Source organism: Carassius auratus, chromosome 18, assembly GCF_003368295.1.
Source record: "Carassius auratus strain Wakin chromosome 18, ASM336829v1, whole genome shotgun sequence".
Taxonomy (NCBI): Eukaryota; Metazoa; Chordata; class Actinopteri; order Cypriniformes; family Cyprinidae; genus Carassius; species Carassius auratus.
In genome coordinates, this window is record NC_039260.1 from 7025494 (window position 1) to 7048928 (window position 23435).

The following is a 23435-nucleotide window of genomic DNA, read 5'->3' on the forward strand; positions in this document are numbered from 1 at the left end:
ACATGTTGTGAAAGAAAGGGCATGATCTTCTTGATGTTGAATAAAGCAAATATGAAAGAGTAGTTTTAGCAATGTGGTCTGAGAAAGTCAGCTGATCATCGATCATAACTCAAAGGTTTCTGATTTTGAAGGAGTTATGTTTGATGCGTCTAAGTGGATGGTGAAATATTAATATTATTTTCATATCAATTGCTCCTTTCTAATAATTTGTAAGGTAGTTGTTTTACTTTTAGGTGTGGGGTTGGATAAGGGGTCTAAAATATGGTCATGCAGAATAAGGCATTAATATATTTTTTAATATATGCTATATAAGTACTAATAAACAGATAAAATTACAGTAATATGCAAGGTAATAAGCAGCTACTTCATATTGAGAATTGTGAGAAAATAAAGTGCTACCACTAGTTGGTTTAATAAATGTCAAAACAGCTTTCCATACAAGAGTTGCGTCACCAAGACAAAATAACCAAGAACATGATTGTACTTCAGTGAATGTGAGAACTGATTCATGTTTGTTCTTTTAATAGCCTTTAAAAACATTAAAACGAGTCTCATTGGCTTTGGTCATTTACAATTTGATCAGAGAATAAATGCTTGTTCCCCTGTTAAATGCAATACATAACAGGGATTTTTTTGGTCTGCAAGTACTTCACACTGTTGAAATCTGCCTTAATATTTTTAGGTGCACATCTGAACATGTGTTAACATGTTACTTAAGTATTGGGCCCAAGGCACAGACATTCCTTCCTAAATGAAAACAATCGAAGCCGCTTCCCCAACACACTCTCACTTGAAAATGTCTTTTACAAATACAAAACCTCATCTTCACAGAAATAATCCTAGTTTACAAAATTAAAACACAGACATGCTATTCGTTAGGTTTATTAAATTAGTGATTTATCTTAGAAATATTGCATATTCATCAGGGACATTCATAAAAATTATAAAATTGTCTGAAAATTTCTTCACAGTTGTTGAAACTATGCTGAATGACATTAAAATTCTGTTCATTATATTTTGAACAAAATCAAAACGGCATTTCAGGAAAGGACACAAAGCATATGAGAATACAGTACTCCCACTGTTGGCTCCAAAATTAAAATGTTAAATGATTTATGCATTGTCCAATTACACTTTAAAAATGAACTGGTGAGAGGGTGTGGTAAGGAAACAAAGCACTTATTACTAAGTTACAAGTTACTATTTACAAGTAAATGCAGTTGCTGAATTAATAGACTATTTCAGCTACACATGGATTGTGTGTTAAATCTATTATACATACTTATAACTACATGATTTAAAGTAAAAGCCTTTAGGTAAATGATTACATCTGTTTGTGCGTTTGAGCATTGGAGTTTGGTTGATCAAGGTCTTGTGCGTTTTACTTGAAAGTCACAGTCATTTTACATAAAGGCATAACTTCCATCTTTCAGACTGAGACCTGTCATGGTTAGACTGGTGGTCTAAGTCATCATTTGTCGCTAGTTAAATATACAGCAATAAACGTGCTTGATTTTCATTTAGCACCCTACACATTATCTAACTGCATGTTTTTAACTGGTGGACAGGAGTTTAATGCCTCATTTAATACCTTCCCTGACACCTAACCAGCTTCTGCAGGATTATTCTGCTTAAATGAGCAGGTTAGTTGTCATGAAGGTTTTATGATGATCAGGTGACACAGATCTCATTGGCCCACACAGGGGGCTTGCTGTCATATGGGACAAGTACTCGAGCCTCTGCTCCTGAAGTATTCCCTTCTTCTCCGGTCTCATCTCTTTCGTCTGAATCCACCACTCTTCCTCTTCCCACCCAGCCTGGCTTTTCAAGACCTTCCTGCACAGAGAACGGCTTTTCCAACACTTTCAGAACTCTCTGGACCTAATGGATTTGAGAAGACGACAAAGTCTTAAATGCTAATTTTGTAAGACTATGAAATGTATGCCATAATATCACATCACAAGAGAAATGATAGAGATCACAACTAAAAAACCACGAACTACTAAGAAACATAACATTTGTAAACACTGTTTAATAATTACACAACTTTTCAAAAGTTCAGTGTCTATAAATATCTATATCTATCTATCTATGTATATATGTTTCTTAGGCTTACCCCCCCCCCAAAAAAAAACGGTAAAATTCTGAAATATAATTACAATTTAAAACAACTGTTTTCCATTTTGATAAATTTTTAAATACATTTTTCAGCAGCCATTACTCTAGTCTTTAGTGTCACATGATCGTTTCATTCAAATATGCTTATCTCTTATTCTCAAAAAGGTTGTGCTGATCAATATCTTTGTAAAAACTGTGATACATTTTCATTTTTCTCTGATGCATAAAGATAATATTTCTTACAAAAATATATTTCATTTATTTAAAAAATAATTTCTTGTAAAACTGTCAATTATAAATTTAAGCAAATGTGTCCTTGCTTAATAAATGAATATATATAAAAAAACACTTACTGACTCCATACTTTTGAATGATAGTTTAAGTATAACAAAGCTAGTTATAGCCCCACCTCTGAGAAGTCATTATTTTCAGCTGCCTCTATTGCATTCTGGGCGATGTAGTTTCTGAGTACCATGTATGGGTTGTTGTTGTTCATCACATGTACTCTCTCCTTCTGCAGATCTGTCTCATCAACCCCTGACTCACACTCACGGGCAAGCCGCTGCCTTGAGAATTGGATTTTCATTATATGCAAAAGCACATAGTTAAAAATATAATTTACACAGATCTTAAATTATTAAAACTACTTCATGTCCTCTTTAGCTCTTTTTGGTTTCATAAGCAATGCTTTACAATATATTTTACACTGCCAACCGAAAATGAAAACCTATTCAATCAAAAGCATTCAGAGCGTCCTTTCTGTACCTGTATTTTTTGATCCAGCTGGACCAGTCTTCTGTCTGTTTGGCCCTTAGCTGCTCTGCAGTGGTGTCCATCAGCTCCTTCAATCTTGAGAGCTTTTCCAGCTGCCGGGCGATTGTCTTCCGGTCCGAAATCATCTGGAACAGTGCAGGGTTACTCTGAGCCATGGACAGCAGCATTGCAAGTTCCCTATATTGAGGGAAAGAAAACATCACTGAACAGGAATATGCAAAGAAAGATATTTAACCATGTCTTTTTCATTTTAAACCATATTATTTTAGTTATACAATTATAGTATTTATTAATGTTTCACTTGTACTTCACTTTTATTTTTATATTTTAATTTTAGTTTATGTTTTACTAATTTTATGTGCTTTTGATACTTAGTAATTTAGTTTTTATTCCTTTTAAATTATTTCTATTTCTAGTTTTACTTTTTCTGTATTCCATCTAGTTTTGTATTTTGTATTTCAAGGCTACATTTTACAAGTCAAATATTCAATATTTATATTTTATTTTAACTTAATTTTAATAAACAATTACTTTACTCTAAGAAACTGTAAAATAATGTAATGCTTTTAGTTAATAATAACAACAACACTGATTATATTAGGCAAATTTGAAGGCCTGCTGAATACTTTTTGCTCTCAACAGCCATCCAAAAATCTTTTCCCATCTCAAAGTAGTCAGTGGGAACTGTGTGACATTTAGTCAGTGGGTGGTAAATTTATTTTTTTATTTAAGAGCTAGAGGAAATAGTTCATCTGGGCTTTCTTCACAGTAAACTATGCACAACTTTGATTATTATACACCATTAATATATTTTTTTACTGTCAATGTTGAACATTTCTAAACTTTTACACTACTATTCAAAGGTTTGGGATGAGTTATTTTTATTTAAACACAATTAATCCTATTTTTCAGCCAGGATGAATACAAACTGATCAATAGTGACAGTTAAATTAAGGAACCAATACTGTTTTCAAAATTGATAATCACAATAAATGTTTCTGGAGCACCAGATCAGCATATTACAATGATTTCTGAAGGATTAAGTGACACTAAAGATTGAAGTAATGGTTGTTGAAAATTCAGCCTTGCATCACAGGAATAACTTACATTTTAGAACATAGTAAAATATTATTCAACACTGTCATAAGTTTCACAATGTAACTGTTTTTAATCAAATAAATGCAGCCTTGGTGAGCATTAGAGATGTGTTTTAAAAACATTTACAATTCTTTTTGACCTCAACATTTTGAATGGTAGTGTACATGAGAATATAAACTGAGGTGTTACCGTGGATCCATGGTGGGTGTGTTTGCAGCTTTGAGCTCCTCATGAGAGGCACACTGCTGCAGGAGAAGCTCTGCGGCTTGTTTTATAGCCTCACTTTCATCTTCCCCCTCCTGCTGTGTTGGGCAGGAAATCTGACTCAAGCTCCGGAAAGTGTTAGTGAAATCTGCGCCTAAGAGGAAGAAAATGTAGAGAGAAATCAGAAGTAAAATCATCTACCATCTGATAGAATAAGCATCTACCGTCCTGTAATTATCCTCCTTTTCTAACACATTTGGCACATCAAGACTGACATTTTACAGCACCATGAAAAACACAATCTCTCCAGGATGTTTGTTAGACTATCTTCATACCAGTGTTGTGCATGGTCTGCATAAGTTCTGTGATAAGCATCTCGTCCTCTGGTTCCTCCATCCTCAGCAGACCCAGTTTTTTCCTCATGTTGCTCAGATAGAAGCCATTGTAAAGAGGCAGATACTCATCCAGCACCTGTTCAGCCCGGTCTGGAGGTAGATCAGGTGCCAGGGCTTCAGCAAGCCGAGCTAAATTCCAGCGGCAGATGGCCGGCTGGGCTTGGTAAGAATACCGCCCTGAAGTATCGGAGGCATTACAGATGAAATCTGGGTCGAAACTAGAAAGAAAAAACAAGGAAATTAATGTTCATGAATGCAAATCGCTGTTGAACAGTTGGAATAACATTTGAGGTTTATGTCAGACTTTACCGATCCATGAATCCGAAAGGCCCATAGTCCAAAGTCAGGCCCAGGATGCTCATGTTATCAGTATTGAGGACTCCATGACAGAAACCCACACACTGCCACTGAGCCACCAGCCTCGCTGTTCGTAAAGTCACCTATCAATAAAATAAAAAACACTGGTTACACTTTATTTTAAGGTGTCCTTGTTACATGTTACATGTACTTACTATTAGGGGTGCACAATAAATATCGGCTGTTAATTAATGCGTATCTTGTCAATAAAGCTGGTAAAGCTAGCTAATCAGCTGTAAATTCCATCAGGTGCGTGATTTCCCATAGAGCAACTGATACTAAATAGAGCCGTTGTTAACTGTTAAGCTGTGCAAATCCACGTTCATTTATCACCATTGATTTGTGCAGCTTGTCAGTTAACAACGGCTCTGTGTATAACAGCTGCTTTATGAGATGCGCATTTATTATCGGCCGATATTTATCGTGCACTCCTACTTACTATCATAATAAATTATGCATAAAAACCTGCAAGTAACACTAATTCAAACCCCAACTCCAACCTAACCATATAGTATGTACTTAAATTTATAGTTACACTGTAACAAGGACACCTTAATATATAAAGTTTAACCAAAAATATGATGTTCAAGTACATATAGAAAAGCACAATAAAGATGCAAAGTTACTAATCAAAAGGAATATTACAAATCAAACAAGTATTTTATTAATAAGTCTCAAATAAATTTAACTGTACAACAGTTCTATTTCAAGAAAATTAAAAAAATTATTTATATTAGCTAATTTAATCACTGCACAGTGCTAACATGCTCTAGCATAGTCTTAGTGGTTAAGAATTTAAATCTGATGATGGTAGCCTGCCAAAGTCATTCAGGTAAATAAGGTCATTGAGGATAAGATGATGATCAAAGACCAACAAGCAACTGCAGGAACTGAAAATAAAAAAAAAATTAGCCGTGGCACTGGTATTATTAAAAGCAATGAATAGAGCTCTGTCTACCTCTCTGAAGAAAGCAGTATTTCTTTCAATGCGGTCTGAGTAACTCTGGTGAATCTCTGGGTAGAAGGTCTCAATGACATAATCCAGCATCTGGGTTCTGATCTCATCGTGGCCATAGCTGGGACCTTGGCGGCCAGTGAACTCATCAGCTCGTTTGAAGATCTCAAATGATCCAAACCTACATCAAGAATCAGGTCAACATATAACATCTAGAACAATGACAGACAGACCTAAAAGAACTTTACCGGTGGCATTATTTCACTGATAGATATAAAAAATAAAGTATTATAAGTCAAGGTCAAAAAGAGATAGCCGAGACTTGTTATTGTTAGCTAAAACTTAATTTTTGTCAGTCATTTAATTAAAAATGTAAAGCTGAAATGAAAGAAAACATGATTATTTGGTTAAAAACATTAAATTAAATTTCGAAAGAAAAAAACCTTTGAATACTAAGTAAAACTAAGTTGAAGATCTAAAATTTCTAAAACTAAAATAAGACAAGAAAATAATAATAAAAGCACATAAAATTACAAAAACATAAAAATACTCAAAATTAAAAAGAAAAATCTATGCAATTAAAAAAAAACTATAAAAATACGTAAATAATACTAAACTAACACTTACTTGAGAAAGCATTTACGACAAAAAAAAAACAACATACTGTAAGGTTACCTAATAAAGCTGGGAGCAATGCGCAAGACCACAGAGCATCTTTCCATGCGTGGCTTGCCATTATAGTAGATATCCCTCATGACTCGTGAATCTGATGTCACTACTGATCCAGCTCTTGTGGTCGGGACACCCAAGGCAAAAACTGCCTCGCTGCACAGGAACTCCCGTATGCTGGAGCGCAAAACCTTTCTCCCATCTGCCTGCCTAAAGAAAACACAAAAGACAAAAACTGGACTAAGATCTTAAGAAATAGAAAAGGGAAATTATAATCCAGAATTATAATTTTAAATGTGAACAGTTGTGAACATGATGTGGCACATAAAATACCGCAGTGAAATGCAGTAGCAGGCCTACCTAGAGTATGGTGTCAGTCCAGCACCCTTCACCTGGATCTCCCAGCGTCCAGTGGGATTCTCATGCAGTAACTCTGGGCTCTGATCCACCGGGGCTTTCACTTCTCCCAGATAACATGCAGCTCCGTCCCCAAGCTGTCCTGCAAACTGTCCAAACTGATGTCCGCAGTAGCAGTGGGCAGCAGGCTCTGATCCTGGCATCACTTTAGATCCACTGAGATACTCTGGGCCCAGTGGATCCTTCAAAACCTCATCAGCATCAAGACCCAGCAGTGCCAGAGCTGGACCTGAAACTGCCACAAATTTTGGGTTCTCCAGAGGGGTGGGTCGGACTCTAGAGAAGCAGGCCCCCCGGACCTGTCGGACCCCTGGTTCAGTGGAAGGGTCCAGTGGAAGCTTTTTAAGAGCAACATTGTCAAACTCCAGTCTCTGAAGGCAAGAGCGGCTTGTGTTTATCCCCATGTCGTCCATCCCCACATGTGATAGAGATCTACGCAAAATAGCACCGGAGCATGAGATATAAAGACGTGCTAAACGCATTCCAGCAGAAGTTATTCACATCGTAGTGATGTCTAACAAAGCTTGTTAGTTAAGGAGACTAGGAAAAAGTGACGCTCATTATTACGTAACTAACTTACAAAGACAACCAAGCTGGTCTTAAATGCCAACGGGAATCTGGTCCGTCGTTGTTTTTGTTCCCCCTAGAAACAAACACAGTAGGTTACACAGGATTCGAACAGACATTTACTCAGTCCCCATTTACACTCACCGAAAAATGAATATTATATCATTTACGTTAGCTTTGGCTATATTTACATAATAGGATGGCCATGTAGATTTAAATAAATTTGCACGTATCAAGCCATGTATGAAACAACCAAAATCAGATGATGTAGTTATCATGTACAGTACCCTTCTGTAACGGTTGGTAACAAAAATAATAGAATTCTGGAAGAATTGGGAAGAGTAATCTCATTTCTGTTTTCGTTTACTAATGTTTGCAATGCAATGCTTCCCAAGCGTTTTGTCAGTCAAACTCCTTTGACAAAATATTTACTTGGAATCTCTGAAGAAGTTATATAATATCTCAGTAATTTACCAGCGCATTCTCATGTTTACAGATCTCCAGGGATGTAGTGGAGGCTAAACGCACGTAAACGCCGTTTACGCACCTCCCAAAATTCGGAAATAGCGTTTACCCACCTCCAAAGTGCGTTTATCCACCTCTAAATTGAGTTTATCCACCTCTAAATAGCATAGAGTTCCTATGACATTTTAAATTAAGCTTATGGCGTTTTAGTTTAATATTGTTCATTATTAGTTTCATAGGTTTTTGTTGTTAAAGACAACTCGTCAGTGTTGACAGTAGTAGTGGGAAGTTCGGATCATTTTACTGACTCGGATCTTTGAGTCTCGTTCACCAAAATGAACTAATATTTTCTCTTCCCGTCTCTATGGGACTGACAGGAACAAGAGAAAGACTCGGACCTCAACTGTCGAGTCAGGTCAGAACCCATATGTTGTGTAATGCGCATGTGCAGTCAACAAAAAATGAACGAATCACTCTCTGAGACAACTCGGTAGTCCTGAGTCATATTAAAGATTCGTTCAAAATGAACGACACGCAACAGACTGCATCAAATTTAAAAAATGGATATCAGGCAATTAATAATAATAATAATAATAATAACGTTCGTTATTTTGAATAGAAATCATCACTCATACAGCAGCCATTCATCTCATCTCCGGTTTATTTGTGTTCGTATACATACAATATCCACGATCCGCCAGGGCTATATTCCAATCATACGCACATTTGAAGAGATAGGTAATAATTTTATGACATGTTTGTAAAATATTTCGTCATACAGAATAACATTTCTCATTGATTTATTCGATCTGAAGAACTAAAACAGCTAACTAGCGATTACTCTCCTCTTATTGATTCGCGTCAGCTATGACATCAGTGTAATAATATTAGTTTGTAAAGCTGTCAATCATCTCACGTGAACCACGTGACCAAAGGATGTCCTTCTGCAATGAAGCTGTCTGTGTCATTGCAGTCTGTGTCATTGATAAAATATATGGAAGACAAAAGTAAAAATATTTGATTCCAGCTTGTTAAATGTGAATATGTTCTAGTGTCTTCTCTCCTCTGTGACAGTCAACTGAATATCTTTGAGTTGTGGACAAAACGAGAGGACCATTTGAGGACCATTCCTGGGCATTTGGGGAAACACTGATCCACATTTTTCTGACATATTATAGACCAAACAACTAACCGATTAATTGAGAAAATATTAAACAGATTAATCGACTATGAAAATAATCCCAAATCCCTAATCATTATGTACAAGTGCATTGCATTGGAACCCCTGGATATAAGCCTCCCTCTCTATTCCTCTTTTTAAAAAAAATAGTTCTCTCTGTTTTGTCATTTAGTAAACTTTACAGATTTCAACCTTATTATTCTTTCTTGAGTCTCTTTAACAAGAACTTAGATTAATGTATGAATTGAATAGTGATTGTGTGACCTATATGAGGGAACAACCAGTGATACCCTTGGTAGTAATATCAAATGATAGCCTATAGCGATGTCATCAGGATACACATACACCGGTAGGCAGTGGCCCACCTTACTTATTTATAGTTTACCCACCTCTTTTTTACCACTACACCTCTGCAGATCTCTGATGTTTGGTTAAGGGTCACATTGACATGCAGGAAACAATTAAGATATTCGTATATTTAGGTTTTTAAGTGTTAAAATTAGTTGACATTTTAGTGATTTAATTATTAGTTTTTTTTTTATCAATTCAAAACAATACATTTTGTACATTAAACCTAGTCGTAACGATTGTATACGTTTAACTGACTTTAAGAAATTGTTATAAAAATGTATTATAATTTCTTTGCTTTTTTATGTCAATACAGTATGTTTAATAGGAAGTTTAAAATAAGTTAGAAAAAAAAAGTAGTCTAAAAATTAGTACGAATACATTACATAAAATGTGTAACATATAATTTTCATCACGTAATCTGTAGTAAATAATGGACTACAATTTGTAAGTAATCTACCCAGAACTACATGTATATGGACAATTCATGCATCAAAGTACTTACTGAAGATATGAAAGACAAATGTAACATGCTTGAAAACTGATTTAAGATTTTAATATAGGAGATATAGTTGAGCATTAGTTTCCTGAAAATGAAGGACATAAATGATAGCAAAAAAAAAAAAAAAAAAAAAAAAGACATTGGAGCAGTACAGCTGAAGGATGCACAAAGTTTTGCCTCAAATACCTCAGACCATGTCATTTCTCATCCAATAAGTGCAGCAGATCTAGGTGATCAAAAAGTAAAACTGCTTCAAGTTAACAGGAAGACAGAGTTTTAGTTTTTAGGAAGACAGCGACAGGAGAACTAGACTACTGGGTCATTGGTTCAGTAGAATAGTTTTAATACATTGAATTAAACCAGTCAGCTAGTTAACCTGTTTAATTAGTTTGCAACCACCTTGATCCATTATGAATATCTCAGAATGCTAATATCCATTAAAAACCATTACAATATGTTGTAAAAAAAAAAAAAAAAAAAAAAATTCAATTAAATAATCCCAACAAACCATCTACACAAGGAATCATGCAGATACATCCATATAGTAATTTCCTTCTCCAGCATACCTTTAAATGCACATGGCATGCATGCAAAGCTATAAACACATCTTAATTTGAGCATTTACCATTCAGCATCTAAAGATTTAAAAGAACAACTGAAGGCATTCGCATTCCCGCAACACTCAAGTGTTGTGCTTCAGATGTGCCTGTGACCTAGATGACATTTAAAATTGGTTTTCAGTCACCCTATAAGACACAGTTGTAAAAAGCTACATGGAAAGTAGTTTAAGGGCTTTAAGCACAGAGAGCAGAAACACTCCCACCTACCTATCCATCCATATGAAGCATGATTCACAAATTGTGCCCTGATGGCCAATGCTATTGATGGCTTTTCCATTATAAGCATTTTCTTGTCAACTTTTCCTTCATTAATGGTTCTCTACACTTATTCTTGGTTTCTTGGCATTTAGTTTCTCTACACTTACAGTTTCAAGTGATTATGATGGTCTCATGCAATTCATGATTTGAGTTAGTGGTAAATTATGATTAAATGGAAAAAGATCAGTGAAATTAACCTTTGGGCAACTTTTATGAACAGTAGCAAAAACAGTAATGAAAATACTTAATTTCAAGGGAACAGATGTTCATTTCATTAAAAAAAAATTTTTTATCTCTTTTCTTACAACAAAATATTGCATAAACAAAATGCAGCTTGTTTGTTTAATTGCATAATTCACTAATTTCTAGAAACTTCCCATTAGTAAGACCAATTATGAAACTGTGGGAGAAACAGAAGACCCCAGATTTAATAGTACCCTTTTATTATGACCATATGGAGCGAGAGCAAAACACCCTGACCAGTCTCTGTTCCTTTTAGCCCTTTCCAGGTCATGTGGTAGGAGGCACTTGATAGCTAGCATGGGCAAAGTTTATGCTGGCCTTATCAGGTCTGATCACCACCCCACCACCCCCACTTACTGGATGTGAATTGAAGCTCTTAAACATGGTGTGCAGTTGTTTCTGTTACACTCATTTCAAGTATTTTTGTCGGAAACGTACAAATTCAATCAGTGAAACCAAAAATACTTCGGTCATAATCATTTTCCCGATGTACATTGCTGGGAAACTAAATGCATTAACTATTTGCAGGAGCCAACCAAGAGTATATCAAGAGATATAATAAAACTTCAGTTCAAGATTAGGTGGGAAATCCTGCTGCAGCTAATTTCCTATTAGGTCATACTTTAAGAATGAGGAAAAGGGGGAAAAAAAGCGTGGTCCGATTTCTTTGGCAGTATAGCTCTGCGTACACAGAGCGGATGTACAGAGGGTTGAGGAGGTAGAGAGCTAGTCAAAAGCTTTCACCCACAGAGTTTATTTCATATGGATGGAGACAATGTTTAGCTCGAATTTTCCCCTTCACCCAACCACCATCATGTAGTTAAGGCTATTGGTGTTCAGTGTGACATCCTGATCTCATTGCTGAAGAGTCTGTGCCGATAAAAGAAATGTCAAAAGGAAGGTGTTCGTATATTGTCAAGCAACGATTGGACTGTTGGTAAGGAGAGTAACGCCCTCCCCACACCCTTGCTGGCACGGAAGCAGGCATAACCTAGAAGCCCCCACATGGCTCCTTTCAACACATTGCGTACTACCCAGCCAAATCGAGATGGTGGAGCCACACTAAAAGGAAAAGAAAAAGATTTTGGTCAAGATACATCTAGTACTATTAGATACCAAAGTACATGCAACTGTGTCGATACGTACCTCATGATCTCATGAATATTGAGCTCTTTATCCCAGTTCCTCTCAATACCAGGAACGTGACCCATCCCGACCACTCCAACCACCACAGCAGGCACTTCTGAAAAAAAAAAAAAGAAAAAACCTTCTGAATGAGATTAACATGACTCCAAATGTGTTTCTTGCTTGAATAAAGCACTGGCAGTTTTATTTTCTAATTATTTATACACAAATACAGCATACATTTATTATTTTAAATTAGCCTTTATTTTAATATTTTAATTTTCTTTATTTTAATATTTTAATTTTCTTTCGGTTAAGACGCAAGTGATTTTTAGTTAAAGGGATAGTCAACCCAAAATTGAAAACCGCTATAATTTGTGTCTTTCCAAACATGTACGACTTACTTTCTACTGTGGAACCATAAAGAAGATTGGAAAACATATGGAAAAAAAATACAATGGAAATCAATGGAAATCAAAATTGTCTGTTGGTATGGCATGAGGGTGAGTAAATGACTATTTACATTTTTTGGTGAACTATCCCTTTAACATAAAAACCCTGAGAATACCAGAATATGTATTTTTAAATTAAAGAAATATCCCTAGATCAAATAAGCATCACCATCACTTGATAGCAGAGCGGTGGAAAAGACTGCGGCATGCAGTACTCACTCTCAGCATTAGGAGGCGCCTCCACACAGCGCGCTGCTTGTCTAAGTGTGTGTGTGAGGTAGACGTCTCGTTCTGCAACAATAGTGCGGTGAAGGGCTGGAAACTCGCCAATCATTTCTGACATGGTCTGCTCCAGAAGATCCTTTTGCTTACACTTCTCTACATCCTCCTTACTGATAAAAGTAAGAACAAATACCAGAATAAGATACAGGTAAATTTAAACCAAACAAAAACATTTCCAGGCCATATTTCACCCACAATAAAAATAAAAAAATCATGTTTTTCTTAAAATTAAGCCTATATTTAGGACAGTTACTTTTACAACAATTATTGTCTTTAAAATAATGGTCCTAAATAAAGGCTTCATTAAGCTTGTTGGAATTCAATAAGATTTAATTTAGTCAAATTTGCTGCACTCCCTTTATTAAAAATATAAATAAAAATGTGAAAGATTAATTAAATTACTTTTGTATATGTTTGTTTTAAATATTAAATTAATAATGTTGATGAACTAATTTAAATTACAAATCATTTTTGTAAAAAAAAAAAAAAAAAGCCCTCAAATTAATGTTGAAGTCATTACTTTGGCAGAAGAAATTTTATTGGATTGGACACACTGTCAAAAGTGCTTATGCATTATATCAATCTTATTTAGTTTATTTCTTATCTTTGAACCCAAGCGTATCACTTCTAGACAACAACTATCCATTTTTATGTACACATGCAGCAGGCATCTTGGTGCTTTCTTGACTTGATTTTAAGACAGCATAAGATGTTTTAGATTATAAGAGAGTTCTTAAAATTGTCAAGAAGTGATGAATGTGCACATAAAGACAAAGTGGTGTAGACTTGTACCTGATGGGGTCAGAGAGGAAGCACAGGCCCCAGGCCAGACGAGCCTTCTGCCACAGGCTGAGAGCAGCTATTGCACGTTTAAAGGTTACTGGAATGGGCCGATCCCCAAGATGAAATTTACAGAAGGGCACTTTTCCTGCCTACATTGGGTAAAACAGAAAGAAATGCACATTTTATTTATGCAAATCAGTCTTTGCTGTGACATGCACCGTGTTGGCCACAGGTTTTATGTTTCAGGTTTCGTGACTATGCGCATTTATTGTTCTTTGATAATTGGTGACATCTGTTGGGAGTCAGAAGCGAGCGCATGAGTTACAGTGCATGTCAGGACCATGAGCGAGAGCATGTGCATACACACTGACCTCCTTAAAGGCTTCTCTAAACTCTCCTCCGGGGGCCATGCCCAGCTGTTCTGTAATGTGAGCAGAGACTTTGAGCAGCAATATCTGCATGAGGCCAGACATCACTCCATTCTGACATGAGAAATGAGAAAGCAAAACAGAGAGAAAAATGAGGTTAGACTAGTAACATGTCGATAAATGAATGCAGAGGAATGTGTTATAAAATATAAATACTATGTCATGGCTGACCTGTTTAATCGCCTGCTGGACCTTCTCCAAGTTAATGTCTTTAGCCTCTTTTAGCAGCGTCTTCTCATCCATCTTCAGCATGGATACTCTATACTGGCATAGCTCCACCACCACCACATCTGGCTGTACCGCTCGGATCGTCTGAAACCATGCACCGTATCAATACAGCATTTGATCAATCAGTAGAACTGATGTTTGTCCATAAAAAGAGAAAGCCAATGCTTACAGTGGCGACATCCTCCTTGCTGCTGTCGCTGAAGTGGGCAGTGCCAACCAGGTACACAATACTGCCCTCAGGTGTGGTGAGACGCGTCACGGTGTCCGGCAGATCTGGGTCTGTCTGTCGGCGCTGGGTACGCACTTGCCACAACACTTCCACTGCCTCAGAGTCCGCTAAATAGACAAAAACATTTTCAAGATCAAAACAAATATTATTTATCTCAAGAACCTAAGAGGTGGAGCGAGCACACTTCTTTTTATATACACTTTATGGCCACAGTATATAATTATTTTAAGAGAACTAGTTTCAGTGCTGAAAATCAGAAAGGAAATGGAGAATGAGTCGTAAACAAAAGTATGTAAATAGTCTTCTTTCCATATGAGCTCATAATCAAAAGTAAAAGTTGCATGTAAACCAGACAGCAATGGAAAGATCAGTCATGTGATCTGCATTTCAAGCAGTACTAAGGCACAAACATTCAGCTTCAGAAAATATATGGTCTGAACTTTTGTGGTGGTGTGACATTTGAAAAAAGCTGAAAACTTGAAATAGTTAAAATCAGATCAAAGTTAATTTTTAACTCATTAGTTTAGAAATTAAATGTGCACTGGACCAGTGCTATTACTGTTAACAAAAGCTTAATTGAAATTTTTTTTAAACAAAACTAAAATAAAAACATAAATGGGAAAATAGAAATTAAAATAAATGGACTCTATAAAGTTTTTGAAACATGGCATATTATAAAATTACAAAGCTTTACAACCCTCCTGCATTAAGAAAGAAAATGCCACTAGACAGCAATAACACTAGACTGAGCTGAGAAATTTAATATGGTAAATTACAATTTTAAATCATAAAGTTATCACAAAGTTGGTAGCTCTAAAATACTAAAACTAAAAACTAAATTAAATTAGAAAAATAAAAAACATTAATACTATGATAAAGTGTAAACTAACAATAAAACAACAGATACATTTTATTAATAATTTGCTCATATTACTTCATTAATAAAACTCTCAAAATAACTTTACAACCCTGCACTGAACAATGAGTTTTGAAAAGAGACAATTTTACACTTTTGCCAATGAGGCATTTTGAGGACTACACAGCACCATTTCTTACAAAATCATATGGGCCTAAAAGAAAATTGGGATTTGTAAACTTTAAATCAGAGATTACTCACAGAGTCCAAGAGGAAATGGAGGTTGTGTATCATCTTCTGCTTGGCCAACGGAGTCATCCTAAAAACAAAAATGATGCATTATAATCTACATATTTCTTTATATAAACAAATTCTGAAAACGTACACAAATCATGTGCAAAAAAGCTCGGCATTCACTTCTAGGAACTGCCGTTTTGTCTTCAAGGTTGAGCAAATTATTTTCATGCATTCATCTTTCATGCACGTCTTTCATCTTTCGCAGTTTTAAAGTTTCAGTAAAACAAAGAATGCTGTGCATATTTCTTCATTGTGGGAAATGCCCACCTAAACAAACAAAACACTATTATATCCAATACTTTCAGTACCCACAAGAAGGCAATAAAGAGACTATATGCACATTGCCAAGTATGAAGTAAATGAAAAGCACAGGAAACTGAATCAATGAACTACAACAGAAGCCATTTCAATTTAGCGGCATTTGTTTATGACTTGAATTGAATCCTCCTTAATAATTACAGATAAAAATCCATCACCATTAAAATAAATTAGTTATTAAATGCTTCTAGTGAGTGTCTCATCCTTCCAAAGACAAAACAAAACCTCGAGCTCTTCATTCGATACCTCAGAGTTGTTGTCCTGATCCATTGTCCACTGTTCAGTAAAACCTCAACCTGAAATTAAAGATCATGAGTCAGACACAAAACAAAAACACATAATATGACTCCAACAAATGGCATTGAGACATTCAACAGATTTTAAGAGGTGTGGAAGGCTCTGTACTGGCCTGTTGGAAACATATGCCTCAACACTAAACCAGACACCGTTTAATTAAAGGATTTATACATTTTCTGACTGGTACAGTTGGGTTGGTTGAGTAAAGGGAGTAATCAGACTTGATTATCAGCCTGCCATCTTGCCTCGTGCAATTACACCACGTATACTTTTCGAACTACTGTGATTCCAGCACAACAGGATCAGTTTTTGTTTTGATGAGGGTCCAGATCTGATAGCTATCTTTTAAGTTGCACAACGAAGCTTTTTATGTTGACCATGAAACAGATTTAATCCTATAGAAAGCAGACATTAAAGGTGGCAACCTGCTGTCACCAAACCACTTGGTTAGCACACCAAACTCAATTCAGACAGCTTACAGTTTCTAGCTTTTAAAATGCTTTTGTAAGCAGTTAAATTTCATTGAAAAGCCGAGCGCATTTTAAAATTAAGTTAAGTCAGTCAGTCATAAGCAGTCAGTCCAAACAGAAGGCAAAACTAAAACGTAAAATCTGATGTACTATTAGCTGCAATCTCAGCCACCACTTTGAAAAAGCAGCAAACATAAAAATGACTCTTACATTTGACTTAGCAGACAGCTTGCCACTCTTCCCACGAAAGTAACGAATCGGATCAGATTGGACTGGGATCGGACAGTCAGTTGTACTGAGGGATGAATGTAGTTCGGCTACAGGCTAACTGCGCACACATCCGCGCAGCTGTTAGCTGATGCTATGCTAATAAAAGCTAAACCCCTTTAAAAACTTTAAAGAACAAACCAACAATAACAATTACTTATTTTGGGCCGCGGTGACAATTATATTATTGCATTTTATTATACAGATATTTAAAGAATACTAAAACTACCACGTTGACTGTAGTTTATTTGCTAGCCTCGACAAAAATGAGTAAAGTTAGAGCTACAGTTCAGCTGCTTCCATGAAGTGACTCTTTAGCGCCGCCCGTTATTGCAATGCTTTATGGGTAATGTAGTGTATATAGGATGACGTGTAAACATGATTTTATTTGGAAAAATGTCGGATTTATACTTAATGCATATTAATCCATATAACAAATGTAGGAAGTATAATTTAAATATCACCCTGCTAAACTGTTTTAAAATGAACTATTGTAATGCAATTTGTATCTTTTGTAAGTAGGCCTAGATGTAACATTATTTACATTGACCCACGTTTGTGATTTCTGAAACAAAAAAAAGTTTATTTTTTTGTTTTAAAAAGATATTTTTTTTTTCAGCTGATTAAATGTATTTTAGAATACATTTAATATATATATATATATATATATATATATATATATATATAAAATAATAATTACCCTTGTCATTCATATAATATTATAGTAACTGAAAACAAAGTTTGAAAAACTTTTATTATGGTAACTACAATTCATTATCCTCGTGATGAGCCGCCATCAACCAATGACCAAACCCAAATCCAAAAACAGATTCAGCTTATGTAGGACAGGTGGGATTTCTCATACTTGTTTCTGTGTTTTTGTGAGGTAGTAAGCATTTTATGCATGATATTAAAAATTGCTTACAGCATTTTACAACATTGTGAATTCTATACACCATTTTCTGAGGTTCACCTAATATCTCATCAAATATAGAGATAGGCTAAAAAGGATAAAGGGCTGACCTATGCAAGATAGACTAGGTGATTCAAATGCATGTAAATGATGTACCATGCAGTATACTCATGATAATCTAACATTTCTATTTTTAGCATAGATTAATTTATTTCTCTAAGCAGGTTACTTGGTTGAAATGCTGCAGTTCCATAAATACAGTATACACATATTAAACACAAAAATCTTTCAATAATTTGTGGCACAAAAAAAAAAAGAAAAAAAAGGGAAATGAAATGAAATGGTGCTACAAAACAAATATTAATTTACAATGTTTCCCCTAAATGCAAGAACAAAACAAATAAGGTAATAAGTCCACAAACTACCTTTTCAAGTTTGAGATTTAGCACCCACAATACCATTAAAATATAAGCCTGAAAAATCAGGTTTGGTTCCTTCCCCTCTAAAGGCATTGTCATTCATGATCTGTGTTCCCTGTATCACATTATCATTATCAAAATATTGCACTTGGATGCATGATATGTGCTAGAAAAAGAGTGAGCTGCAGCAGCTATTTCTAAGATCAATCTGATGCCTTGTAGTTAAAGGTCCTCTCAAAATCTAACTGTGTGCTTCTTGTATTCACTCGCAATCGTAATTGTGTATTTTGGAAGGGCATTTGTTATACTTCACCACAAAATAAGTGAACATCAAAGGTTTTAAGTATGATTTACAAAGGTGGAATGACACACAAACTGTTGTTCATGGTGATTTAGATATCAAAAGCATGTTTTATGAATCCTCTTTAGTTGAAAATGTCAAGTTGAAGGAGCTAAAATCTTTCCGTAATAACTCTGTCTGTTCAAAAAAGCTGATATAAGGATCCATATTTCCTCTGAGGATCCGGAGTTGAATGTCTTTGTGCACTTGACCCTAAGAACCAGAGTGATATAGTCTCTTTAAATAAGTGCATTAGAGGTGTGTGGATAAACACGTCATGTCACAGTTTTTTTTATATAAAAAAAAGAATGTCTCAAATCTCTCATATTATTATTTTTCTGTACACCTCAGTATATACATTCCTAATGTGCATAATATTGTGACAATAAGACATGAGCTTGCATATTTTAAGAATAAGTGTATTGCGTTTGATACCTCAAGACATCTATATGAAACAGACACTTATTGCAAAAAAAAAGAAAAGAAAAAAACACCAAACCATGTGGACATTGATGATAACAGGAACATGGTGCTTTGTGTAAAATTCTGATGTGCCTTTCCTTCATTTGGAATGTCATAGGGAACTCATTAACCACGCTAGCAAAGGGAGCTCTTGCTTGAGTTTTGACTGTGAGCTCTTCTTCTGCAGCCACTTCCTGTTTGGCGACCATATTAACCTGGCCACCACATTGCATCTTTGCAAAGTATTGCCAGTTTACCCTGCCTTACCAAGCGTTTGTTTCACTGTCTAGTTCTCGCGTGTTTGACCGGTTTTCCTGTTTCTCTTGACTACTCTTTTGGATTGCCTGTTCAGACTGCCTCCTTGTGTATTGACCTCACTGCTTGCCTTTACTGACACTGAGTTTGGACTTGTGGAACTGTTTAATAAACCCTACATATGGATTTTACTTCAGCTTCCACATCAACTCCATTATAGAATACTCTGCCATCAATGAATCCAGCGGAGGTTTCTCAGCTCCAAGCAGATATCGCTCATCAGAGCGAGTTGTTGAAAAATTACCAGGAACAACTCAACAAACTGCAATCCGCACATGACCATTTAACCCACTACATTAATTCGCTTCCCTCGCCCTCCACCTCAACGGTAAGACTGGCAATGCCGGATATGTTTGATGGTTCGGCAGGACAATGTTGTGGGTTTATTCGTGAAGTCTGTATCTATGTGGAAAGCCAAAGAGATACGTTTTCTTCTGAAGGAAGTAAATGCACGTTTTTCATGTTATCTGGCAAAGTGATTTATTTGGGGTTCAATGGTTTGGGAGACAGATTCACGCTTTTTATTGTCTTTTGAGTATCTGTTACAACAAATTTGTGAAATATTTGATTATGAATATTGGGGCAAGGATATTTCTACACAATTGCTTCAAATGTCACAAGGGAACCGCACCGCTGCTGATTTAGCAATTGAATTTAGAACTCTTGTCACTCAAAGTGGATGGAATGATGTGCCATTGAAGGCTGTGTTCAAATAGAGTTTTGGAGTTGGAGTTGGAGCTTCAGCTGAGTTAGCATGCAAAAGTGAATACATCACCATGGCCATCAAGATTGATAATTTGCTAAGAAACACACCCAACAGAAGATCCAATTGACAGCCAATTTTTAACTCCCTCACTGCACCCTCTGATCACCAAGAGCCAATGCAAATAAATTATGCTCATTTATCTGATGAAGAGAGAACTCAACGCCCCCAACAGAATCTGTCCTACTACTGTTGTGAAACAGTCCATCGACACGCTGAGTTCCCACACAAAGCCCAGAGGTCCATCTCTGTTACCAGCCAGGTGAGTGTAGCTCAATTCTCTCTACCAATCTCAAAGTAATTTCTAATTCCTGTTCGGCTAACTACTAAACATGGTCCCATTACTTTGACAGCGTTTATTGACTCTAGTGCTGCCTTGAATCTGGTCAACAAGGATATCATCAGGAGGTACAGTACCTTGTGTGCCCCCATTTTCATCATCATTGTCGACAATAAACTCATTGAGGGAGGTGTAACCCAACAAACAGCACCTGCTCAGTTACAGATTGGATTGTTCCACAGAGAAAGCATTTGTTTCTTTATCATTGGTTCACCCTGATATGAAATCATCCTAGGATAACCCTGGCTATCCTCTGACGATCCTATAATATCCTGGAATCATGAAGAACAGACTCACTGGTCTGAATTTTGTCGAAACCATTGCATGCATGTCCATATGCCTCAACCATGTCTCGCAACATCTACTGAAGATCCAGCTTCAGCCTCCAGTTTTAAAATCCCTGCCTACTATCAGGGCTTTTCAGATGTGTTCAGCAAGAGCAAAGCTTCACAGCTACCACCTCACCGTCCCTGGGATTGCACCATCAATCTTCTGCCCAATGCCATGCCACCCAAGAGGTAGGCATACCCACTATCACGCCATGAATCAAAGGCAATGGAAGATTACGTTGAAGAGGCTTTGAACCTAGGTTTTATTAGGCCCTCTACCGCTCCAGCAACATCAGGGTTCTTCTTGGTTGAGGACTTGCATTGATTATCGAGGTCTCAACAATGTTTCTGTAAAATTTCGCTATCCTCTTCATCTTGTTCCTGCCACATTAGAACAGCTTCGAGAGGCTAAGATTTACACCAAGCTAGAGGAGTGCTTATGATCTCATTCGAATCAAATAAGGGGATTAGTGGAAGACAGCTTTTCTCACCACGGGAGGTCACTATGAGTACTTGTTGATGCCATTTGGGCTAGCCAGTGCCCCAGCTTTGTTCCAGTCATTTATCAATGAAATCTTCATTGATATGTTGAACCAATATGTGACTGCCTACATAGACGACATCCATATACAGTATATTCCAATTCTGAAGATGAACACGTTAAACATGCTCGAACCATCCTCTCTCATCTTCAAGAACACCAGCTCTTTGTGAAAGTTGAAAAATGTGAATTCCATGTACAGAACACAAATTTTTTAGGATATCACATAAATAATCATGGAGTTGAGATTGATAATTCCAAGATTCAGGCAGTTACGGAGTGGCCTCAGCCATCAACAATTAAAGGGGGGGTGAAATGCTATTTCATGCATACTGAGTTTTTTACACTGTTAAAGAGTTGGATTCCCATGCTAAACATGGACAAAGTTTCAAAAATTAATTTGTACGTTTGAAGAAAAATACTCCTTCCGGTTTGTCACAAGTTTCGGAAAGTTTTTTTCGAGTATGGCTCTGTGTGACGTTAGATGGAGCGGAATTTCCTTATATTGGTCCTAAGGACACTTCTGCCGGAAGAGCGCGCGCTCCCGTATAGCAGCGCACTGAGAGGCTGAGCACAGACTCACTGATCAGAGCGAGAGCGTCGCAAAATGTCACAGAAGTGTGTTTTTGGTTGCCAGGGCAAGACAACCCTGCACAGATTACCAAAAAAAAAAACAGCATTAAGGGACCAGTGGATGGAGTTTATTTTTACAGAGCATCAACGGAGTTGTGCAAGTGTTTTTGTTTGTTCCCTGCATTTCGAAGATGCTTGTTTTACAAACAAGGCCCAGTTTGACGCCGGGTTTGCACATCGTTTATTTCTTAAGGATAATGCAGTCCCAATGAAAAAGGGTCACGATCGTGTGTTGGAACCACATGCGGTGAGTAAAACTGCTTCAAATATCTCTGTGTTGTTAACTTAGCTATCGGCGTGTAAGCACATCAAGTAAACAACATGCGATGTTGTCATCAAACTGCACTTTCCACATGTACAGCTTAAAAAAAAAAAAAAGACGACATAAAGTGGAACTTAGTCATTTTCCAAAACCGCTAAGCAAATATATACAGTTTTAGTACATACCACATAGTGACGTCGTTTGCTGATGCTGCTCTTGTTAAATTTCAGCCTCTGGATCTGTGTCACAGCTTCCAGACGCTCTCAACGCAAAAGCCTACTCGCGCTCGTGATTCTTTAGCTCCGCCCACACGTCACGCCTCCAGCCGGTCGTGTTTTTCCGGGAAAAATCCGTACAGACTATATTTCTCTTATGAATATAATAAAACTAAAGACTTTTTGGAGTTATGAAGGATGCAGTACTACTCTATAGGTACTCAAGATTAACAGGATATTGAGTGAAAATGAGCATTTCACCCCCCCTTTAAGGAATTTCAACAATTTCTAGGTTTTGTGAACTTTTATCGCCATTTCATCAGAAACTACAGCATGATTGCCTCACCATTGACATCTCTCCTGAAGGGGAAACCATCCAAGTTAAGATAGTCAAACGAAGCTACCGCCACTTTCACAAAACTCAAATCAAGCTTCACTTCGGCACCTATCTTGAAAAACCCTGAACCTAACCTGCCATTTGTAGTGGAGGTGGATGCTTCAGACTGTGGAATTGGTAGTATTGGAGTATTATCGCAATGTCATGGTCAAAAAGCTAAGTTGTATCCATGTGCTTTCTTTTCAAGGAAACACTTCTGCTGAGAGGAACTATGATGTTGGTAACAAGGAGTTACTGTCCATGAAAGCTGCAATTGAGGAGTGGAGACATCGGCTGGAGGGAGCCATTCATCCATTTCAGGTTA

At 36.5% G+C, this 23435-nt stretch overlaps 1 protein-coding gene and 1 pseudogene across 1 annotated transcript; both read right to left on the reverse strand.

The window, feature by feature from the left end:
• Positions 1-484: 484 nt before the first annotated feature.
• LOC113118261 (selenoprotein O-like) lies at positions 485-7643 on the reverse strand (annotated as a pseudogene).
• A 2872-nt stretch (positions 7644-10515) lies between these two features.
• trabd (TraB domain containing) lies at positions 10516-17528 on the reverse strand. The gene is made up of 10 exons (XM_026287309.1): positions 17146-17528; positions 16415-16464; positions 15815-15872; positions 14638-14804; positions 14412-14552; positions 14184-14294; positions 13822-13961; positions 12967-13139; positions 12317-12413; positions 10516-12232 (listed from the first exon to the last, which is right to left on the reverse strand). The coding sequence occupies exons 2-10, from the start codon at positions 16436-16438 to the stop codon at positions 12061-12063; spliced, it is 1083 nt and encodes a 360-aa protein (XP_026143094.1). The 5' UTR covers positions 16439-16464; positions 17146-17528; the 3' UTR covers positions 10516-12060.
• Between the last annotated feature and the right edge of the window lie 5907 nt (positions 17529-23435).

Excerpts from the sequence above, each read along its gene's own strand:
- trabd (XM_026287309.1), bottom strand. The coding sequence starts at position 16,438 with ATGGATCAGGACAACAACTCTGAG. Across the intron at positions 14,553-14,637 it reads GCAAGGAGGATGTCGCCACT|ACGATCCGAGCGGTACAGCC; the intron begins GTAAGCATTGGC and ends GCATGGTTTCAG. Across the intron at positions 14,295-14,411 it reads TCCAGCAGGCGATTAAACAG|AATGGAGTGATGTCTGGCCT; the intron begins GTCAGCCATGAC and ends TTCTCATGTCAG.